The sequence below is a fragment of the Geotrypetes seraphini genome, chromosome 17 (assembly GCF_902459505.1).
Source record: "Geotrypetes seraphini chromosome 17, aGeoSer1.1, whole genome shotgun sequence".
NCBI classification, from domain to species: domain Eukaryota; kingdom Metazoa; phylum Chordata; class Amphibia; order Gymnophiona; family Dermophiidae; genus Geotrypetes; species Geotrypetes seraphini.
This window is the reverse complement of record NC_047100.1, coordinates 30,591,424-30,611,704: the sequence shown is the minus strand read 5'-3', so window position 1 is coordinate 30,611,704 and position 20,281 is coordinate 30,591,424. Positions and strand designations below refer to the sequence as shown.

General features: G+C 44.2%; 1 protein-coding gene across 1 annotated transcript in view; it reads left to right on the top strand.

The window, feature by feature from the left end:
* The window catches only part of LOC117351304 (pre-mRNA-splicing factor ISY1 homolog), a 57,581-nt gene that overhangs the window by 7,525 nt on the left and 29,775 nt on the right, over positions 1 to 20,281 (top strand). The window contains exons 3-6 of the mRNA XM_033926433.1: positions 4,684 to 4,735; positions 7,675 to 7,740; positions 12,683 to 12,725; positions 16,078 to 16,190. Coding sequence (XP_033782324.1) covers positions 4,684 to 4,735; positions 7,675 to 7,740; positions 12,683 to 12,725; positions 16,078 to 16,190 — 274 coding nt within the window. The remainder of the gene's footprint in view (positions 1 to 4,683; positions 4,736 to 7,674; positions 7,741 to 12,682; positions 12,726 to 16,077; positions 16,191 to 20,281) is intronic.

The following is a 20,281-nucleotide window of genomic DNA, read 5'->3' as shown; positions in this document are numbered from 1 at the left end:
CAAAAAAATACATAAAACCTATATAACACAACCAAACCTGTCCCAAGCTTCACCTACAATACTATCTACTCCTTAGCAAATCTAAAATGTTCAAACTACCCCTTATGTATTTCCTAATATCCTGACAATTCATATATAATCCGCCTTTATGTATTTCAAATTATCTTGACAATTCTTATGTAATCCGCCTTGAACCTCAAGGTAATGGCGGAATAGAAATCACTAATGTAATGTAATGTAACTTCTCCTCCCTCACCTGAACTTATTCCTTTTGAGTCTCTGGTGGGGTCTTTAACATTTTCCTTCTCTTTTGAGCATGTATCTTCTTTCCTGTCCCCACTATTTGGAGATGTATTTTTGAAAATGTAGGATAAAACTGAGCTTAACTTCAAGTTTTTTAGTTAATCTTATATCTAGTTAATCTTATGTTCAAATTTCAACACTATGACTGCTTTACTATTCATTTAACCTCTTCCTTATTCAGTTACCTTCAATATTCAAACAGCTTTTTTTCTTGATCATAATACATAGAGTCGTATCGCCAGCAGATAAAGAATCAAACTCATAAGTTTATCCTTTTGAATGTATTTATCTCGGTAAAGCTGGGGTCCTCAAACTGCTCTTCTGATTTCAGTGCACATTCAAACTTTTATCATGACATTCCTTCTTTTCAAATTCTCCTCTTCAAATTATTACTCACTGCCACTTTCCTTAAATCCAATGCAGCCAGCGTTTTGTGGCAGTTGGCTGCTGCATCAGGGTTTTTAAATTTAGCAGCTTTTTGCAATTCTAAAGAAGAGGTGAACAAAACTTTTCTTACTTAAATATATGAGTATCTATCTTGTAAAAGCTCTATATTTTTATGTCAAGAACTTTACCTTCTTTAAATATATATATATATATATTTATATATATATATATATATATATATATATTTATATATATATACATATACACAAAATATATATACAGTACTCCCCTGAAATTCACGGGGGTTCCTGAATCTTGAAAAACCACGAATACGTTTTTTTGTGGGGGAGACTAGAGAGGGCAGTGGGAGAGGCAGGAGAGAGCAGCCAGAACACCGACGAGTGAAGAAAATCACTCGCTGTATGCTCTGACCTGCACTAAAGTTGGGCCTTACCAATCAGCAGCATATAACCTAATCCTAGGAGATCAAAACCTACATCTTAAAGGCCAATCATCCAAACCAGTAGATAACTTTCTATCATTTCTCAATGTCTTATCTTTCCAAATTTTAAACCCACAAACTATTCATAAGAAAGGACACCAACTTGACATCGTAGCCTTCATGACCCATCAACCATCTACTTCAGAAATTCAAACATCTAATGGAACTTGGTCCTCATCCCTCTGGTCAGACCACTACACATACACCTTCAACATCAACTGGACCAAAAACAAAACCACACCAAAATCCAAAAAAGTAACTTACACCTTACGCAAACACATCGAGCCCACCAAATTCTGGATAAAAATAGATGAAACAATCCAGAAATGCTACCCCAAGGACTTCATTTCACATTGGGGCAAATTGAGCACTAACACCCTTGATGAACTAGCCCCACTACAAACCAAAACTAGAACCAGCAGACGATCAGACCAATGGTTTGACAACAAACTACTCCTACTCAAAAGACAATGCAGACGACTAGAAAGAAAATGGAGAAAAACCAACCTAGATCACACGAAAACAGCCTGGAAAAAAATTAACAAACAATACAAACTACAACTAAAGGATAAGAGAAAAGTACAATACACTAACCTAATAGGCACAGAAACCGAAGACACCAAAAAACTATTCCAAATATTAAAAGATCTAAGAGACACCAAACCCTACATGACCACTAACAATACCTCCCCAGCCACCCTCTTAGCAGAACACTTTAAGAATAAAATTACAAATTCCAGAGCTATCCTCAATTGTACCCCATCCCACCTATTGAATTCACAATACATCCCACAGAAAAATAATCAACTGCCGCAGACAGAACTTGGTCCCAATTCCCCAATATACAATGGTCCGAACTCAACAAACTCTAGAAAAAGTACAGCCATGCATCCTGTGACCTCAACCACTGCCCACTATATCTCCTAACAACATCCAGCACAAAATTCTGTACTCTACTCCTACAGTGGATACAAACCATGCTCACAGACAGCCCTTTCCCAACTGACCTCAGCATAATCATCATCACCCCGATCCAAAAAGACCCAAAAGGACCAACAAACCAACCATCCAACTACAGACCCATTGCCTCAATATCTCTATATGTCAAACTAACAGAAGGACTAGTAGCCAAACTCCTCACCAACTATCTAGAAGACCATAACATACTCCACCCCACTCAATCTGGCTTCAGAACCAACTTCAGCACAGAGACATTACTAGGCTCCCTTATTGACACAGCTAGATAACACCTCAGCACAGGAAAAAAAATGCTGCTCATACAACTGGATCTGACCGTAGCATTTGACCTGGTAGACCATAGCATCCTACTGCAAATTTTGGACACAATAGGTATCTCAGATAAAGTATATTCATGGTTTGAAGGTTTCCTAAAAATCCAGAATATACAGAGTAAAATCGAATAAAGAAAAATCAGAACCTTGGTCCAATCCTTGCGGCATACCACAAGGATCCCCACTATCCCCTACTCTCTTCAACCTATTTACTGCCTCCCTCGGGACATACCTGGACAAACTAGGCATAACCTCCTATAGTTATGCAAACGACATTACCATTCTCATACCTTTTGATCAACCAAAGCTCGCCATGACAGACACACTACACTGAACACTAGAAACAATAATAATAATAATTTATTTTTGTATACCGCCATACCCAGGGAGTTCTAGGTGGTTCACAACAAATAGATGAATTACATATAGTGCGATTGGGAAAAGAAGAACATAGCAAGGCAATCGAAAGGTCAAAACTAGCAACTTGGATGGAAGATCACAAACTGAAATTTAACCCAGACAAAACAAAATTCATCCTCCTCGAAAATAACAAAGTCCCAACCATAACCAATATAGAAATCAACTCAATTACCCCATTCAAACCACCCTAAAACTACTAGGAATGACAACAGACAGATGCTGCACCATGCAACCACAAATGAATAAAACAATACAGAAATCTTTCGTAATTATGATAAACCTAAGACAAGTCCGAAAATTCTACAAAAGAACACAATTCCAGCTCATAGTACAATCCCTAATCCTAGGTCTACTAGACTATTGCAACATCCTCTACCTCCCCTGCAACAATGACTAAACAATTACAAACAATTCAAAATACAGCTCTGAGGCTTGTCTACTCATTGAGGAAACAACCACATTACAGAGGCATACCTCAACTCACACTGGCTTCCAATTCAGGAAAGCATACTATTTAAATTCTACTGCAGGGCTGCCCAAGTCTGGTCCTTGAGATCTACTGGCAGGCCAGGTTTTCAGGATAGCCACAATGAATATGCATGAGAGAGATTTGCCTGCACTGCCTTCTTGGTATGCAAATCTCTCTCATGCATATTCATTGTGGATATCCTGAAAACCTGGCCTACCAGTAGATCTCGAAGACTTGGGCAGCCCTGTTCTATTGTATTCTATTTAAAACTATAAACAGAGACAGCCCAACTTACCTAAACAACCACCTCATCCAAACTACCTCAACCAGACATAGAAAAACACCCCCCCATTCACACACCCTCCAATCAAAGAAGTTAAACGGAAAAAACTATACGATGACCTCCTAGCCACTAAAGAAGCAAAACTAGATAACCAAATCTCCAATCTACTGATAACCCCAGACTACAAGATGTTTAGAAAAGAAATAGACTATACTCTTCAAGAAATCCCTGAAAAAGTCTTAACACCACAAGTAGCTTATTTCTTCCCATCTTCTTCCTGACTCACCGATACTACCTGATCTACTCTTTACCTTCATTAGAAATGACCAATGATCTTCTTTTGTAACCCACCTTCTATAACTCTTTTGTAATCTGCCTTGAACCGCAAGAAATCTCTAATGTAATACTTTGTATGTCTATATATATATATATACACATACACCAGCTGTCCTCTCTCTTGGTTGGTGGTTTGCGGTCGGAAAATACCGCAAATGACTGGGACTGCGAAATCACGGGGTTGCACTGTATATACACTGCATATACAGTGCTCCCCTCGTGAATTCGTGGTCCCGGTCATTCGCGGTATTTTCCAACCGCGAACCGCCAACCAGGAGAGGACAGCTGAAGAGGCAGGAGAGAGCAGCCGGAGCGCTGGCGAGTGAAGGAAATCACTCGCTGTATGCTCCGACCGCCTCTTCCTGTACTAAAGTCGGGCCTACTATGAGCATCGGAGCTTTTATTGCTGTGACCATCGATAAAAAAACCGCTACTAATGTGGCTTCCTAAAAAGGGGGGTAACTTTGGCACAAAATGCATTTGTTATCAAAGCATATTGCTTTAAAAAGGATCCTGTCACCAGGAGTGGGTTCCCTAGGATAATAGACTTGGGGGTGGGTCAGTAGAGTGGGCAGACCTGATGGGCTATGGCCCTTATCTGCCGTCATCTTCTATGTTTCTATGTTTAAAAATGTAGATGCACATGTATTCTTTTTCCAAATTAGTCTTAATTTTCTTTATTACACTATAGGACAGCCTTGGCAAGATTTCGTCAAGCTCAACTTGAGGATGGGAAAGTTAAGGTAGGTGAAAACCAAATATCAATCCATTATTCATCATACACAGACACCGGAGAACTCACAAACCGTTCACGCATTCCTCAATCAGAGGCGTCAAACGAAAAAAAACTGTACGAGGGCCTTCAAGCCAAACAAGCAGCAAAACTAGACTACCAACTCTCCAACTTACTGATATCGACTCCAGACTACAATCTGTTCAGAAAAGAAATAAAAACCATCCTATTCAAGAAACCGCAAGACTCATCTCAATTCTCTGAAGCAACTCGCTCTACTCTTCAATTCCTCTGGAAATGGCCAGATAACTTCTTTTGTAATCCGCCTTGAACTGCAAGGTATTGGCGGAATAGAAATCACTAATGTAATATGCCTGGGGTTAGTGTTTTGGTAGTGTTTCTGATAAGGAGGGAGTCTACTAGACTAGTAAAACCTAGCAGCGTCAAGTTAGTTATACAAATATATTGACGGCACAAACTGAACTAAAGCTCTAACTTTATATACCGGTTCATCAACCTAAGGAAGCTCGACTCGGTTTACAACAATTAAATAAGAAATGAAAAAAGTAAAAGCAAAGGTTTCAAAAGAGATTAATTTTCAAAATGTTTAGCAAATAGAAAATTTTTTAGAGATTTACGAAAAGATTGGAAAGGACTGGGGAGTTAAGGGGAGTCATTCCATAGTTGCAAAAGTTTAAAAGCCAAAGATTGACTAAAGATTTTAACTCCTTTAATTATTTTTCTGAAAGGAAGGGAGAGTTTGAATTGTTGGATGCCTCTTGCAAAGGAAAATATGTAAGCGTTCCATAATAAAGGAACAAGGTGAATAAAAATGCCATATAAAATTCTGAAAGAGATGCAGGCACATTTGAATTGAATTCTAAGATAAACCGGGAGCCAATGAAGACTCGGGAGTAAAGGGGTCACATGGTCAAATTTGCTTTTTCCAAAAATCAACTTGTAATCTTTGGCACAAGCCTTTAGTCCCTGAGAAGTCAGCCTATGTCATGCAGTTAGACACAAATGGGGTAATTATTTGTGAAAATATTTCTGTACTTCACCATCTAATACTTTGTGGGAAACCAGCAGAAATGAGAGAATTTAAAACTAAGAAGATTCTGTGAAATCTAGGTTAGAAAATGCTGACGCATGATAATGCCCTTGTGTGATGGATACATGTGAATGGCTTCCTGATTATAGGTCACGATTTGTTCCAGATTTTATGAACTGTTTTATAGAAAACCTTAAATAGCATTTTTGAATCTGTTGTTGGGCTGAAACTCTAAAACGTCACTTTTTCTGTTGATTTCGATTGTCATGAGAAACTAGTAGCAACCAGCAAAGCAGGATCCTAATTTCAGCAGCAAACCTCAGTACAGTGGTGCCTCGCATAACGAACGCCTCGCACAACGAACGCCATGTCTTGATTCACACAACGAACTTCGTTTCACACAACGAACTTCGTTTCACACAACGAACTTCGTTTCACACAACGAAGTCGCCCGAGCTGCCGATGTATTGCATCCTTCCGCGCAGGCACTGCAGGCAGTCGTTAGTCACTGCGCTTAACTGCCCTCTCTCACTGTATACAGTCGTCCTTTTAAGATAAACTCAATATTTTTTATATATCATGGCTTCTAAAAAAAGCAGGAAGGTGATTTCTGTTGAAATGAAACGGGAAATAATTAGAAGGAGTGAATGTGGGGTAAAACAGTGTGACCTCGTCAAAGAGTTTGGCCTCAGCAAGACCACCATTTTCACCATTTTGACAAATTTATCTTTTTTTATGTCATCTTAGCATATTTTATGCTGCAGAACGAATTATTTTTTTAACATATATTGTTATGGGAAAACGCGTTTCACATAACGAACTTTTCGCATAACAAACTTGCTCCTGGAACGAATTAAGTTCGTTGTGTGAGGCACCACTGTATATGGAGGTGAGCTTGGTCTTGGGTGCAGTAAATATGTCTGCCTCAAGAGTGAAACAGGCCAAGCAGAATTCATCACCGCTCCTCAAATCAAAACTTACTGACAATCCCATCACTAAGACACATTAACACTATGCGAACTAGTATTTTCTCTGTTACAGCCCCTACAATCTGGAATTTGGCACCGAATCACATAAGAGAAATTTACATCCCTCGATAAATTTAAAAGCAGTTTAAAGACCTTTGATGTTTGATAGTCTTTTTAAGGACAGTAATAGAGGTCTGTTCCCTTCCTTTAGCCTTATATTTTTAGATAATTTGCCTGTTTCCCCTTCCATCTCTTTTACTCTCTCCCAGTTACCCCATGTATCATAAGAACATAAGAAGTTGCCTCCACTGGTCAGACCAGAGATCCATCCCGCCCAGCAGTTCGCTCCCGCAGCGGCCCATCAGGTCCATGACCTGTGAAGTGGTTTGACCATTCTTATAACCTACTTCTACTTCTATCTGTACCCCTCAATCCCTTTATCATTTAGGAACCTATCTAAACCTTCCTTGAACCCCTGTACTGTGCTCTGGCTTATCACAACCTCCGGAAGCGCATTCCATGTGTCCACTATCCTCTGGGTAAAAAAGAACTTCCTAGCGTTTGTTCTAAACCTGTCCTCTTTCAGTTTCTCTGAGTGACCCCTGGTACTTGTGGTTCCCCACAGTCTGAAGAATCTGTCCCTGTCTACCTTCTCTATGCCCTTCAGGATTTTGAAGGTTTCTATCATGTCTCCTCTAAGTCTCCTCTTCTCCAGGGAGAACAGCCCCAGCATTTTCAACCTGTCGGCGTATGAAAAATTTTCCATACCTCTTATCAGTCATTGTTTGTCAGTGCGTCTGTTATTGTATTGAAATTTGTTCTTAAAGTATTTTTTATATCGTTTCTTTTTTATACAATGTAAAACTGCCTTGATATTTGATAAGGCGGTATATCAAATCAGTTCTGTAATGGTATTTTTCTGGCCTCTAGGAGAGAAGACCTTTTCTGGCATCGGAGTGCAATGAATTGCCAAAAGCTGAGAAATGGAGACGACAGGTTTGTGTTGTAGACGTGCTGGAACATTTTCTCATGTCCTTTATTCCTTGGCGTTTCCTCTAGTAAACTGGATGAGAAGCGACATCTAGGTTGAACTGGGTCCCTGTTTTGGCACTATATTTACTTTAGCATTTACTCTTACTTGAGAAGAGTTTTATGTAAAACCAGAATAATTTGGGCTTATAAGGCAGGTGTCTTAAGACACTGCTTTTATATGCCCCTAATAGAAGGGTTGATGTTGAAGGCCGTGTCTTGGAGCCACATGCTGAGTATTCTGCTTCTACTGCAGAACATAAGGATAGTATCCCGTCTTCACAATCCAGGTTACAAGTACCTGGCAAAAATCCAAATAGCAATACGTACACCGATCCTATTGTAAAACGAATACAGGCAAGTTTAAACCTAAAGCCTCAGAACCCCACCACCTTCCAGTTTGAGTATGGGTAGGTGGCAAATGGGGTGATCACTGGCATAAAAAACCCTCTTTTGCTAATTATGTGAGGGTGGCTTCTTGGAATGCTATCTTTGAACGTTGGGTGTATCTTTTAGTGTGCTCCAATGCAGTGGCGTACCTAGGGTATGTGGCACCCGGGGCCCATCATTTTTTGACACCCCCCCCCCCCCCTCATGTAAAATTTTTTTTTTTTTTTTTGCAATAACCATGAAATGGAATAAATGGTCAGAATAGAAACAGGCAGTGAAAATTTTCTTTTTTTTTTTCCAAAGTATTTTTATTGAGAATGGCAAAAGGTCCAGACAAGCAACCATGGTCTGTACAGAAACTTATACATTATCAAAAAGAACACAGAATGAGAGTAACAGCAACAACAAGCATGAACAAGCCTCTCCCAAGAGAAAATTGCCAATGAGAGGCATAGCAATACACAACAAAAGGCCAAAACTTGGGGCAAGCAAACAAATCCCACCCCAGAACCCACAAGAATAATAAGCCGGACTAGACCCTCAGCCATATTTTATAATGAAAAAAACCCCCACAAGCAACAACACCCAGACCGCTCACCAGACACACCAATCCGCACAACAAGCACCCAAGAAACACCCAGCCACCACCCAGACAAAACTACCAGACACACCTACCCCACCAAGCCCAGACCCAACCCCCCCTCCCCAGAGAGTGCAAGCGCAAAGTGGACCGTGAAAAGGGCAGCTGCAGAAGTGGAAAGCCCCAGATAAGTAGGTTAGCTAAAGAAAGCCCACAGATAGAAGAAATCAGGATAACAGAAGTTCCAACAAATGCTCCCACAGAAAATTTTCTTTTATTGAACCTCATTTATGTAACCATTATTCCAAACATAACATAACATAAATTATGTCTGAATTGTCATGACATCAGAAGTACATATGGAGTAGTTGCAGGTGATGCTTGGGACAGTTCTGATTATGTTAGTTTGGTTTTATGTGTTTTTTTAATAGAAGGGTTTTTATTTCTTTTTTTAAGGTTTTGTAGTTTGTGGTCGAGGTCAATAGGTTGTAGAGTTGGGGGTCAAGTGTTGCAGCTCGAATGGCTAGGAGGTTGTCGAACAGTTTTTTTTCTTTTGACATTTTTGGTTGGAGGGTGTGTGAATGGTGCGTGAGTTCTCCTATGTCTGTTTGAAGTGGATTGAATTATTTAGCTGAAGAAATTAGTTACCCCCCCCCCCCATTCCACACACATTAATTCTCTTCCATTTTTGTTCCCATTATAAAAAAACACTGATAAGTTCCCAGGAAAAAAATACATTAAAATAAGAAGTGAAAACAAAGGCCCCTACAGATGAGAACATAACATAAGAATAGCCTAACTGGGTCACACCAATGGTCCATCATGCCCAGTAGCCCATTCTCATGGTAGCCAATAGTGCTGCCCGATTCAGAGAAAAATATTTCATTCGATCCGATTCACCCTGTTGAATCGATTTTTCGATTAGATTCACTGTTAATGACACCGCTTTTTAAGTTTAAACAAAGTATAACAATAAATTTCACAACAACAATAAATTTCACAAAGTACTTAAAAAAAAAAAAATCACATTTTTCCATTAAAGCAGTTCTGGAGACATTTGCTTGAACAGTCTTTTTTCCCAGTCCATAAGCAAGCAATATGAAAAAGATTTCCTTAATTATCTACTCAAACATTTTTGCTATTTACTTTCATTGTACCTATACTATTATTCAGTAGAAAAAATGGACTTAACTGTGCAGGAAATGAATCTCCTCATACACCCACCATATAGTGCAAAAATGTGCAAAGGTCTGTTTTTTTCTTTCGATCACTACATAGCCTAATGCCACACAAGCAGCGCTGTTACAAACATATTCTGAAGGTCAATGCTAAGGTTGACAAAGTTTCCTTCCTTGGACCAGAAGGAGATACTGACAAACCACTGGAAGAGATTCTAAAACAACTACCCAGAAATAACACCCAAAGACCCACTCAGTGTGTGAACCAGTTGAGTGGAGTGGACTAACTGGGGGTGGAAATGGGCCCAGAGTTTGCTCAGCAGAATTTCCCAGACTACCTCTTCCTCTCAACACACTGACATGCTACCACCACCACCAACACTAGGAACACCTCACCGAGTATGCCAGCAATGCTTATAAACTTTATAAAACACATTATTATATTTTCTTATAAAGCATATATTTTAACTGAACTCAGCCTTGCCATTCACAAAAATAGAAAAGTTCCCATTTCAAGCTGTCTCATGTACACTTTTCAAATCTAACATATTGTAATCACAAAACAGAAAATAAAATTATTTTTTCTACCTTTTGTTCTCTGATCAATATTCAAATCTTGTTGGTCCCAGGCTCTTGTTGTCTTGCTTGCCAGGGTCTCCTTTCTCCGTGCTAACCATCCGTCTGCCATCTCTGTTCTCCCCTTCCGTTTCCCTTCCCTCTCCCGGAGATCTGGCATCTTTCCTTTTTTTTGTCTCCATCCACAGATTCACCTTTTCTCAACTCCCCACCACCCCAGGATCCACCATCTCTCCCTTTCTGTTCCCAACTATCCTCCTATCCAGTATCTCTATCCCCCCTCCACACCATCCCCTGTTTCCAAGTTCTCTCCCTTTCTGTTCCTTCCCTCCCTAAATCCCATTATGCACCATCTCTCTCCCACTCCTCTGTTTTTAGACCCATTATTTCTAACCCCCAAAGTCTGGCATATGCATGTATCTTTGAACCCCCCCTTCCCTCTCTCCCTCTGTGTACTTTTACACCAGGACCCCCCTCCCCCGAAGGTCTGTCCCCCCTCCCCTGAAGACCTGCACCCCCCGAAGGACTTTACCTCCCACCCGAAGGTCTGTCCCCCTCTGAAGGCCTAAACCCCACCCCTGAAGGACTGCACCCCCCCCCCGAAGGCCTGCACTCCCTTGAAGGTCTGCACCCCCCCGAAGGCCTGTCCCCCCCTTGAAGGCCTGTCCCACCCCCTTGTAGGCCTGTCCCCCCTTTAAGGCCTGCCTGCCTGCCTTTCCCCCCCTTGAAGGCCTGTCTCCCCCTTGAAGGCCTGCACCCCCCTTGAAGGCCTGCACCCCCCCTTGAAGGCCTGTCCCACCCCCTTGTAGGCCTGTCCCCCCTTTAAGGCCTGCCTGCCTGCCTTTCCCCCCCTTGAAGGCCTGTCTCCCCCTTGAAGGCCTGCACCCCCCTTGAAGGCCTGCACCCCCCTTGAAGGCCTGCACCCCCCCTTGAAGGCCTGTCCCCCCCTTGTAGGCCTGTCCCCCCCCTTGTACGCCTGTCCCCCCCCCTTGTAGGCCTGTCCCCCCCTTGAAGGCCTGCCTGCCTTTCCCCCCTTGAAGGCCTGCACCCCCTTGAAGGTCTGCACCCCCCCAAAGGCCTACACCCCCCCCCGAAGGTCTGCACCCCCCTTGAAGGCCTGCACCCCCCCTTGAAGGCCTGCACCCCCCCTTGAAGGCCTGTCCCCCCCCTTGTAGGCCTGTCCCCCCCCTTGTAGGCCTGTCCCCCACCCCTTGTAGGCCTGTCCCCCCCTTGAAGGCCTGCCTGCCTTTCCCCCCTTGAAGGCCTGCACCCCCCTTGAAGGCCTGCACCCCCCCTTGAAGGCCTGTCCCCCCCCCTTGTAGGCCTGTCCCCCCCCTTGTAGGCCTGTCCCCCCCCTTGTAGGCCTGTCCCCCCCTTGAAGGCCTGCCTGCCTTTCCCCCCTTGAAGGCCTGCACCCCCTTGAAGGTCTGCACCCCCCCAAAGGCCTACACCCCCCCCCCGAAGGTCTGCACCCCCCTGAAGGCCTGCCTGCCCCCCTTGAAGGCCTGCACCCCTTGAATGTCTGCACCCCCCCCCCGAAGGCCTGTCCCCCCTTGAAGGCCTGCCTGCCTGCCTGTCACCCCCTCCCCCTTGAAAGCCTGCTTGCCTGCCCGCCCGCCCCACCCTGAAGGCCTGATGCCCCGACCCACCCCGAAGGACCGCTCGCCCCCCTGGCCTCCCCGCACCACCTATGAACAGCCGCAGCAGGATCGCGAAGTCAGCGTCGGGTACCAGCCCTAAGGGGGTGTTCCCGGCCTTGCCGTTCAGTCCCCCGCCACCCCCGAAGGACCGCTCGCCCCCCTGGCCTCCCCGCACCACCTATGAACAGCCGCAGCAGGATCGCGAAGTCAGCGTCAGCGATCCCTGCTGCTTCCTGCGCCACGGTCCCGCCCCTCCTCTGACGTCAGAGGAGGGGCGGGATCGCGTCGTAGGAAGCAGCGCAGGGATGCTGACGCTGACTTCGCGATCCTGCTGCGGCTGTTCATAGGTGGTGCGGGGAGGCCAGGGGGGCGAGCGGTCCTTCGGGGGTGGCGGGGGACTGAACGGCAAGGCCGGGAACACCCCCTTAGGGCTGGTACCCGGGGCGGCCCGCCCCCCCCCGCCCCCCCCTAGGTACGCCACTGCTCCAATGACATCGCAATAGACGAACGATGATTTTAATTCACGCTTTTTCTTTCTTTCACAGATTATTGGTGAAATTTCAAAGAAAGTGGCACAGATTCAAAATGGTAAATTTAATTTACTTGGTTATAGTGATGAAGTAGCCATCTGCTTAGAGCAACTCCAGTCCTTGAGGGCTGGAATCCAATCGGGCTTTCAGGATTTCCCCAATGAATATGCATTGAAAGCAGTGCATGCACATAGATCTCATGAAAACCCGCCTGGATTCTGGCCCTCGAGGACAGGAGTTGCCCATGTCTGGGTTAACCTGATCCTTGGGACACAACCAGTTGAGTTTTCAGGATATTTACAATAAATGAGATTTGCATAGAATGGAGGTAATGCCTGTACATTTCTTAAGCATATTCATTGTGAATACAGTGGTACCTCAGTTTACAAGTGCACCGGTTTGCGAGTGTTTTGCAAGATGAGCAAAACATTTGCAAACTTGGTGCCTCGTAAACTGAGCTTGCCTCTGTATGAGTGCCCCCCCCCCCCATCGAACCGGCACCTTCCCCCCCCCGCGAACCGGCACCCCCCCTGCCGCAATCTGAGATCCCCCAACCCACCCGAACCCTCTTCTTACTTCCAGTGGAACCTCCGCATCGACACCAGCATGTCCTGTGTGTTGGTACCGGTGCCCGAAAATCTGCTTCCTGTGCTGGGCCGTGAGCATGCATGCATGCTCAAGGCCCGGCACAGGAAGCAAATTTTCAGGCACCGGCACCAATGCACAGAACATGCCGGTGCCGATGCAGAGGCTACACTGGAAGTAAAAAGAGGGTTCGGGTGGGTTGGGGGATCTCAGGTCGCGGCGGGGGGGGTGCCGGTGGTGTCGGGGAGGTGCCTGATGGCGGGGGGGGGTGCCGGATAACGGGGGGAGGGTGCCGGTTCACGGGGGGGGTGCCTTCGGGGGGAGCAATGCCGGTTCTCGTGGGCGGGGGAGCAGCGCTGCTGGCCTTGGGGGGGGGAAGGTGGGGGGGGGAACATATCAAAGCAAGTTTCCCTTACTTCCTATGGGGAAACGCTTTGATATACGAGCATTTTGGATTACGAGCATGCTCCTGGAACGGATTATGCTCGTAATCCAAGGTACCACTGTATTTTGAAAACCATATGGCTTTTTATTTGCCTTCATTTTTTAATGTTTGTGTTGAAAACCTTGTCTTAAAGTATTCACAATGAATATGCATGAAAAATTTGCAGGCTAATCCTGAGGACTAGCAAGAAAAGCCCTGCTGTAGAATGGTGGGCCCAAGAACCAGAGGAGTCGGCTTTCAAATCCTACTTGTGCTGCTAATACTCCTTTGGATTGCAGACGAGCAATTCTTTCACTGCTTTAGGTACTCACTTAATCATCAGTGTATGTCCAGCAACACTGCGAATATAAGTGTTCCGTTTGTTGGACAAGGCAGTTTGTACACACCTGCAAAGACACAGACTATTCTGAAGCTGATTCCCGGAAAAGGGACAGCTAAGTGCTTGTTTTGTGTGCTTTTGGTTCTGAAATTGTGCAAGTTCAATCATGTTCCTTATATTCAACTTGATGTATTTGATCTGTTCTTCGTATTACTTCTTTCCCTGCCATGCCGGTATTTTCTGCATTATATTGTAAATGCTTTCTGTCTTTATCTGTTTTTAAGTCCATTATTCTAATTTGTATTTATCTGTATCAGCTCACCTTATTGTGAACCGCCTAGAACTTTTTCAGTATGGCAGTATATAAGAATAAAATTATTATTATTATTATTATAATAAAATTACTTGTGATGCTGGAATCTTTTCAGTAGGAAGAATTCTTGAGGACAGAGATATTAAGTTCATTCTGCCCATGAATTCTGACTCCAAAGGGTTGCTTGACTTGAAGCATACTGTACTTAACTTTATTCTTGTGGGTCACTCCTTAAACTATGGAGCTCAGTGGTTTTCATTAAAGATTGTATCTGTCCTTAATAGAGAAACTGCTTTCTTTAGATTGGAGTCCATGGTTTCAATAGCTCTCCATAGAGCTTCCATATCTCCAAACTGATAGACCTCATTCCCAGATACAGTTTTTATCGTTTCTGTACAGGTCACTATTGACAAAGGTTTTGTTAGAGAATTCTCTTCAGGGCTGGCGCTTGCAAGTTCCCGGCGGGATGGGGATTGCCATAGATGCTGGATCTGGGCACCGGGGGTGGGGACAGAAAAGGACCTTGAGGAGGGAAGGGAAAGCAGACTTGAACTAAAAGGGAGGGAGAAGACAGGGCAGATTCTGGACTAGAGGGATAAAGAGGGGAAACACCCTGAACTGAGGAAAGAGAGATGCCAGACCCTGGAATGGGGGAAGACAAAGAGAGTGAGAGACAGAAAGACCTGGATCAAAGGTGGGAGGACTCAAAATGTTAGCAGTTTGAGAGAGGGAGAAACCGGAAACAAAGGGGAGGCAGAAGAGAGGGGAGCAGATGTTGGACTTGGAGTTGTGTAGTGAAGTGAAATTCTCTTATGTTGTAAATCTTTCAAAAAATAAAATAGAGGCAAGAGAGAGAAAGAGATTTCAGAGAGGTAGAAAGATTCTGTATCAGGGAGGGAGAAGGGAAGGAGAGAGAGAAGCAGAGAAAGACATGGAAGAAAGGAGAACAAATTCGGGGGGAGGGAGTTGTAAGCAGAAGAAAGAGAGAGAGAGAGGCCTGGACCTAAGGGGAAATACAGGAGGCAGATACTGGACTATGGGAGGTGCAGACAGAGGGGGAGAGACCCTGAGGAAGAACAGAGAGATGGAAGATCATAACAGAGGAGGAAGAGAGAGGGAGACCTGGAACAAAGGTGGTGGTGGGTACAAAGGAGAACTGACACTTGATCTGGGGAGGGAAAGTAGAGGGAAAAGAGATAGAGACCTGGACCCAAAGGGAATAGGGCTAGATTGTGGAAGAAATGTTGGATGCACAGTCAGAAGGAAGTCCAAATAATTAAATCACCAGACAACAAAGGTAGGAAAAATTATTTTATTTTTAATTTAGTGATTGAAATGTCAGTTTTGAGAATTTGTTTCTGCTGTATATATTGTGTGTATATGAAAAATGAAAGGAAAAAATTGCATTACAATTAGTAAAGGGGGCAGAGCTTGGGTGGATTTAGGGTGAGGCTTGGGAGGCCTGTGGTTGGGGGTCCTTAGCTTGAAGTACTTGAGAAATATTGCTGTAGGCAATCAGCCGCCATCAGTGCCTCTCCTGCCCTCTTCCCTGCTGGTGTCTCAGGACCCGTCTGGAAGGCCTCTGCGCATGTGTGTGATGCCATCACGGCAACGTCCGCACACTTCTGGGTGCCTCGAGCTGTGGCCCTCGCTACATTTTCCAACTTTGTTTTGGCCCCGGACCATTTTTGAGTTGTGCAGGCCTGCCTTATTCCAACCCTGATTGTTATTTTGGTTTTGTTTTGAAGCTGGTTTAGGTGAATTCAGGATTCGTGATTTAAATGATGAAATTAACAAACTTCTAAGAGAGAAGGGGCACTGGGAAGTCCGAATAAAGGAGCTTGGAGGGCCTGATTATGCAGTAAGTATATGAGTTTATTCTTTAAATATTGTATATTGCATGTGTTGAAGCTGCTTTATTGTAAAACCATCTGATTCAAGTATACTAGAACATTATGCATGATATGAGTTTTGACAGGTAGCCAGTGGAAGTTCTTATAGTAAGAACATAAAAATGGCCTTACTGGATCAGAGCAATGGTTCATCTAGCCCAGTATCCTGTCTTCACGGAGGACAATCCAAGTCACAAGTACCTGACAAAAACCCAAATAATAGCAGCATTACATGCCACTGATCCAGGGCAAGCAGTGGCTTCTCCCATACCTGTCTTAACAATAGTTTATGGATTTTTCCTCCAGGAACTTGTCCAAACCTATTTTAAAACCAGCTACATTAACCGCTTTGACCATATCCTAGAGGGGAGTGTGTTGCGCAGTGGTTGGATCTACAGCCTCAGCACCCTGGGGTTGTGGGTTCAAACCCCGCACTGCTCCTTGTGACCCTGGGCAAGTCACTCAGTCCTCCATAGCCCCAGGTACGTTAGCTAGATTGTGAGCCCACCGGGACAGAGAGGGAAAATGCTTGAGTACCTGATTGTAAAAACCGCTTAGATAACCTTGACAGGCGGTATATAAAAAATCCTAATAAACTTGAAACTTAAACTTAAACTCAATACATTCAAGAGCTTAACTATTTGACAAGTTCGTTTGATCCTCCAAGCCCCTGACCCATTCTAAAAGCCCCTCTCTTCCCCTTCCCCCCTCTCTTTCCTTCTTCCCCTTACTTGTATTGATAACTGTCCCCACAATTCCACTACTCCTTGCTCCTGCCCGCTGCACCTCCACCAGATCGGCAGAGGTAGGGAGGGGGGCATTCTGGGAGGGGGCATTGACCCGAATATAAACAGGAACTCCCATTCTTGGGCCAATTTTTTGGCTCCAAAATCCCGGTTTATATTCGAGTATTTACGGTAAATGTGACTCTCTGAGGGACAGCCCATCTCTGGTGAGTAACATTTGGTTTTGGAATTAGATTGTTACTGTGCCCTGAAAGAGCATAACAGGCAGTCAGATAGTGACATGTTGCTCCAATCCACTGTGGTCCCCCTGGAACTAGGGGAGCCTTTCAGGATTTTTACCCCTAGGCAACAGCCTAGAATTGCTCTTTCAATGGTCCTCTAAAGAATATTACATTACATTGTACTCATAGACCATGTAGCCATTATTTCAACGCAGTTTACAAAAGATTACTAACAATGCTCACACTGGGAGAAATAAAATAAGTTAAGTAAAAAGATAGGTCTTCAGTTGTGTCAGGAATGTTTGAAATTCTTTATCATGAATTGCTGCTTGGGACACTAACATGTGCTTTAGAAATGTCTTACTTTTGCAGCCCTGAACAGAAGGAGTTAAATAAGGGATGAGATTTTCTACTGTGTATAAGAAGCTAAAGAAAATCTGTTAACCAAGTAAAGAGGAGCTGTGCCATAAAGAGTCAGAATGGCCGTAAGCTTCATTTGGCCAAAGGCCCCCAAATCATAGTCCAACACAGGTTTCCTTAGCTCAATTGCCAGCACATTATATGCAGTCCTCTTCACAGGCAACGAGCAAGAGACCGAATCATTTACACTTCTGGGAAGCAGGTTCCTTAGCAAGGCACAGCTTTATAGCAGTTTTACACTCAGAGATTCTCAATCCCTTGCTGAGAAGCAGGTAGGCCAAATGCAATTAACAGGCTGCTGGAGTAACCACTATCAGCTGTTAACAGTGAATCAGAGAAACAAACAGGCTGAGTTTCCAGCTCAGCATTGGTTTAATTTAGTCACTGTTTTGTACAATAACATAGTAAATGACAGCAGATAAAGACCCAAGTGGTCCATCCAGTCTGCCCAACCATACAAGCTCCATTTAGTTTAAATGGTCCTTTTTCTTAGATATTACTGGGCCAGAAACCCAGAGCCAAAGGATAAAGCATAAAGGAAAAATGCAGAAAACTTTACAGTCCAAAATTACTCTCTCTGGTAGCTCACAGAGGAAAATAAACCAGCCATGGAAAACATCCAAAACACTCACGTTTGTTTCAAGCCACTTCCAGTTGCTTGTAGCATTGCTGTCTTCCCATATCATATCCTCCCTCAGCTCTGAGGAACAGACTCCTGAAGGAAGGTTTCCTTCAACTTGCTCATCTTTCATTCCCCAGTCAGGGCTGCCTGCCTGGTCTGGGGTAAGCTCAGTCCTGTTCCGAGCTTCCTGTCCTGCCCTCTTCTGCTCTCTGCTGAGCCTCGCTTTAAGCTGAGGAAAAACACCACACACCCTTGGCTTCAGTGGGGGGAAGGACTTTCCTTCCTTAGCCTGGGATGTTTCTCTGAGGGCAAACTGTCTTTCTGCTTTCTGTCTCACACGAACTGGGTAATAGTAGGGTAGAGATTTCCTGCTTTTCACTGCACATAGCGTAGTCAGCTAAATTACTGTTCTGGGCTCTGACCTGGTCTGCTCTTCTGCACCGGAGTTTATATGTTTTCCTATATTTCCCTATAAACCTTGGGGCTGCAGTACGTTTGTAACATACTACAGTGCGTGCGAGGCAGGTCTCTTTCATTTGAAAGTATGCTCCAGAATGAGAGGGCATAGGATGAAGTTAAGAGGTGATAGGCTCAGGAGTAATCTAAGGAAATACTTTTTTACAGAAAGGGTGGTAGATGCATGGAATAGTCAAAGACTGTCTGAATTCAACAAAGCATGGACAGGCACCTGGGATCTCTTTAGGGAAGGGGTTTTCAGGATTTCCTCAATGAATATGCATGAGATCTATTAGCATACAATGAAAGCAGTGCATGCAAATAGATCTCGTGCATATTCATTGGGGAAATCCTGAAAACCCGACTGGATTGTGGTCCTTGAGGAGCGACTTTGAAAGCCTTTCTTAGAGAGAAGAGGAGATAGTGGATACTGCACATGGGCAAACTGGATGGACCATTTAGCCTTTATCTGCCATCATGTTTCTATGTTTATACTGCCCAAGCTTGCAGAAAGAGTTATGGGGGAAAGCAGAATGGGCAACTCCGGTCCTCGAGTGCCGGAATCCAATCGGGTTTTCAGGATTTCCCCAATGAATATGCATTGAAAGCAGTGCAAGGAAATAGATCTCATGCAGATTCATTGGGGAAATCCTGAAAACCCAATTGGATTCCGGCCCTCGAGGACCAGAGTTGCCCATGTCTGTGCTAGAGCCAGATGAGAGGAAAAACTGGGTGAAGTTTTTTGGGGGGCTACTTGAGATAGAGAGAGACAGACTGGGTGAGGGCTGCAGGAGTACATGAGACAGAGAGACTAAGTGTTCTCAGAGTATGTGAGTGTGTGATTCTCAAAAGGAGAACACAAGTTTGTGTGTGCACTTGCATTTGTGTTTTGGCCTTCTGAATATTACAAAACAGAGAATAGTTAAGCTCTGGAATGCGTTGCCAGAGGATGTGTTAAGAGCAGATAGCGGAGCTGGTTTTAAAAAAGGTATGGACAAGTTCCTGGAGGTAAAGTCCTTAGTCTATTATTGAGAAAGACATGTGGGAGCCACTGGTTGTCCTGTATCAGTAGCTTGGAATATTGCTACTCTTCAGGTTTTGGCCAGGTACTAGTGACCTGATTGGCCACTGTGAGAACAGGCTGCTGGGCTTGATGGACCCAGTAAGGCTATTCTTATGTTCTTAAGCCTGGTCTAAAACCTAGTCCAAATCTCTCAGGCTCATTCTCTGTAATAACCCAGTAAACACATCCAAAGCCCCCATTCACATTCCCTCTGTGACATCTCTCAGACTAAATCTGGCATCTACTCCCAAAATATGAATGTCTGGACATGATCACAAATATGTACAGTCAATCCTCGGTTTGCGAGTAACCCGGTTTGTGAGTGTTTTGCAAGACGAGCAAAATATTTTCACAAAACTTGTCTCGCAAACCAAGTGTTGACTGGATTTGCGAGCACCCCCCCTCGAGAACCGGCATCGCTCCCCCCCGCTCGCAAAGCCCCCCCCATCTTGAACCGGCATCCCCCCCCCCGCGCGAACCGGCACCCCCCTGCCCAAACAACTTGAACTTACACCCTGTCTGGCATCGGCAC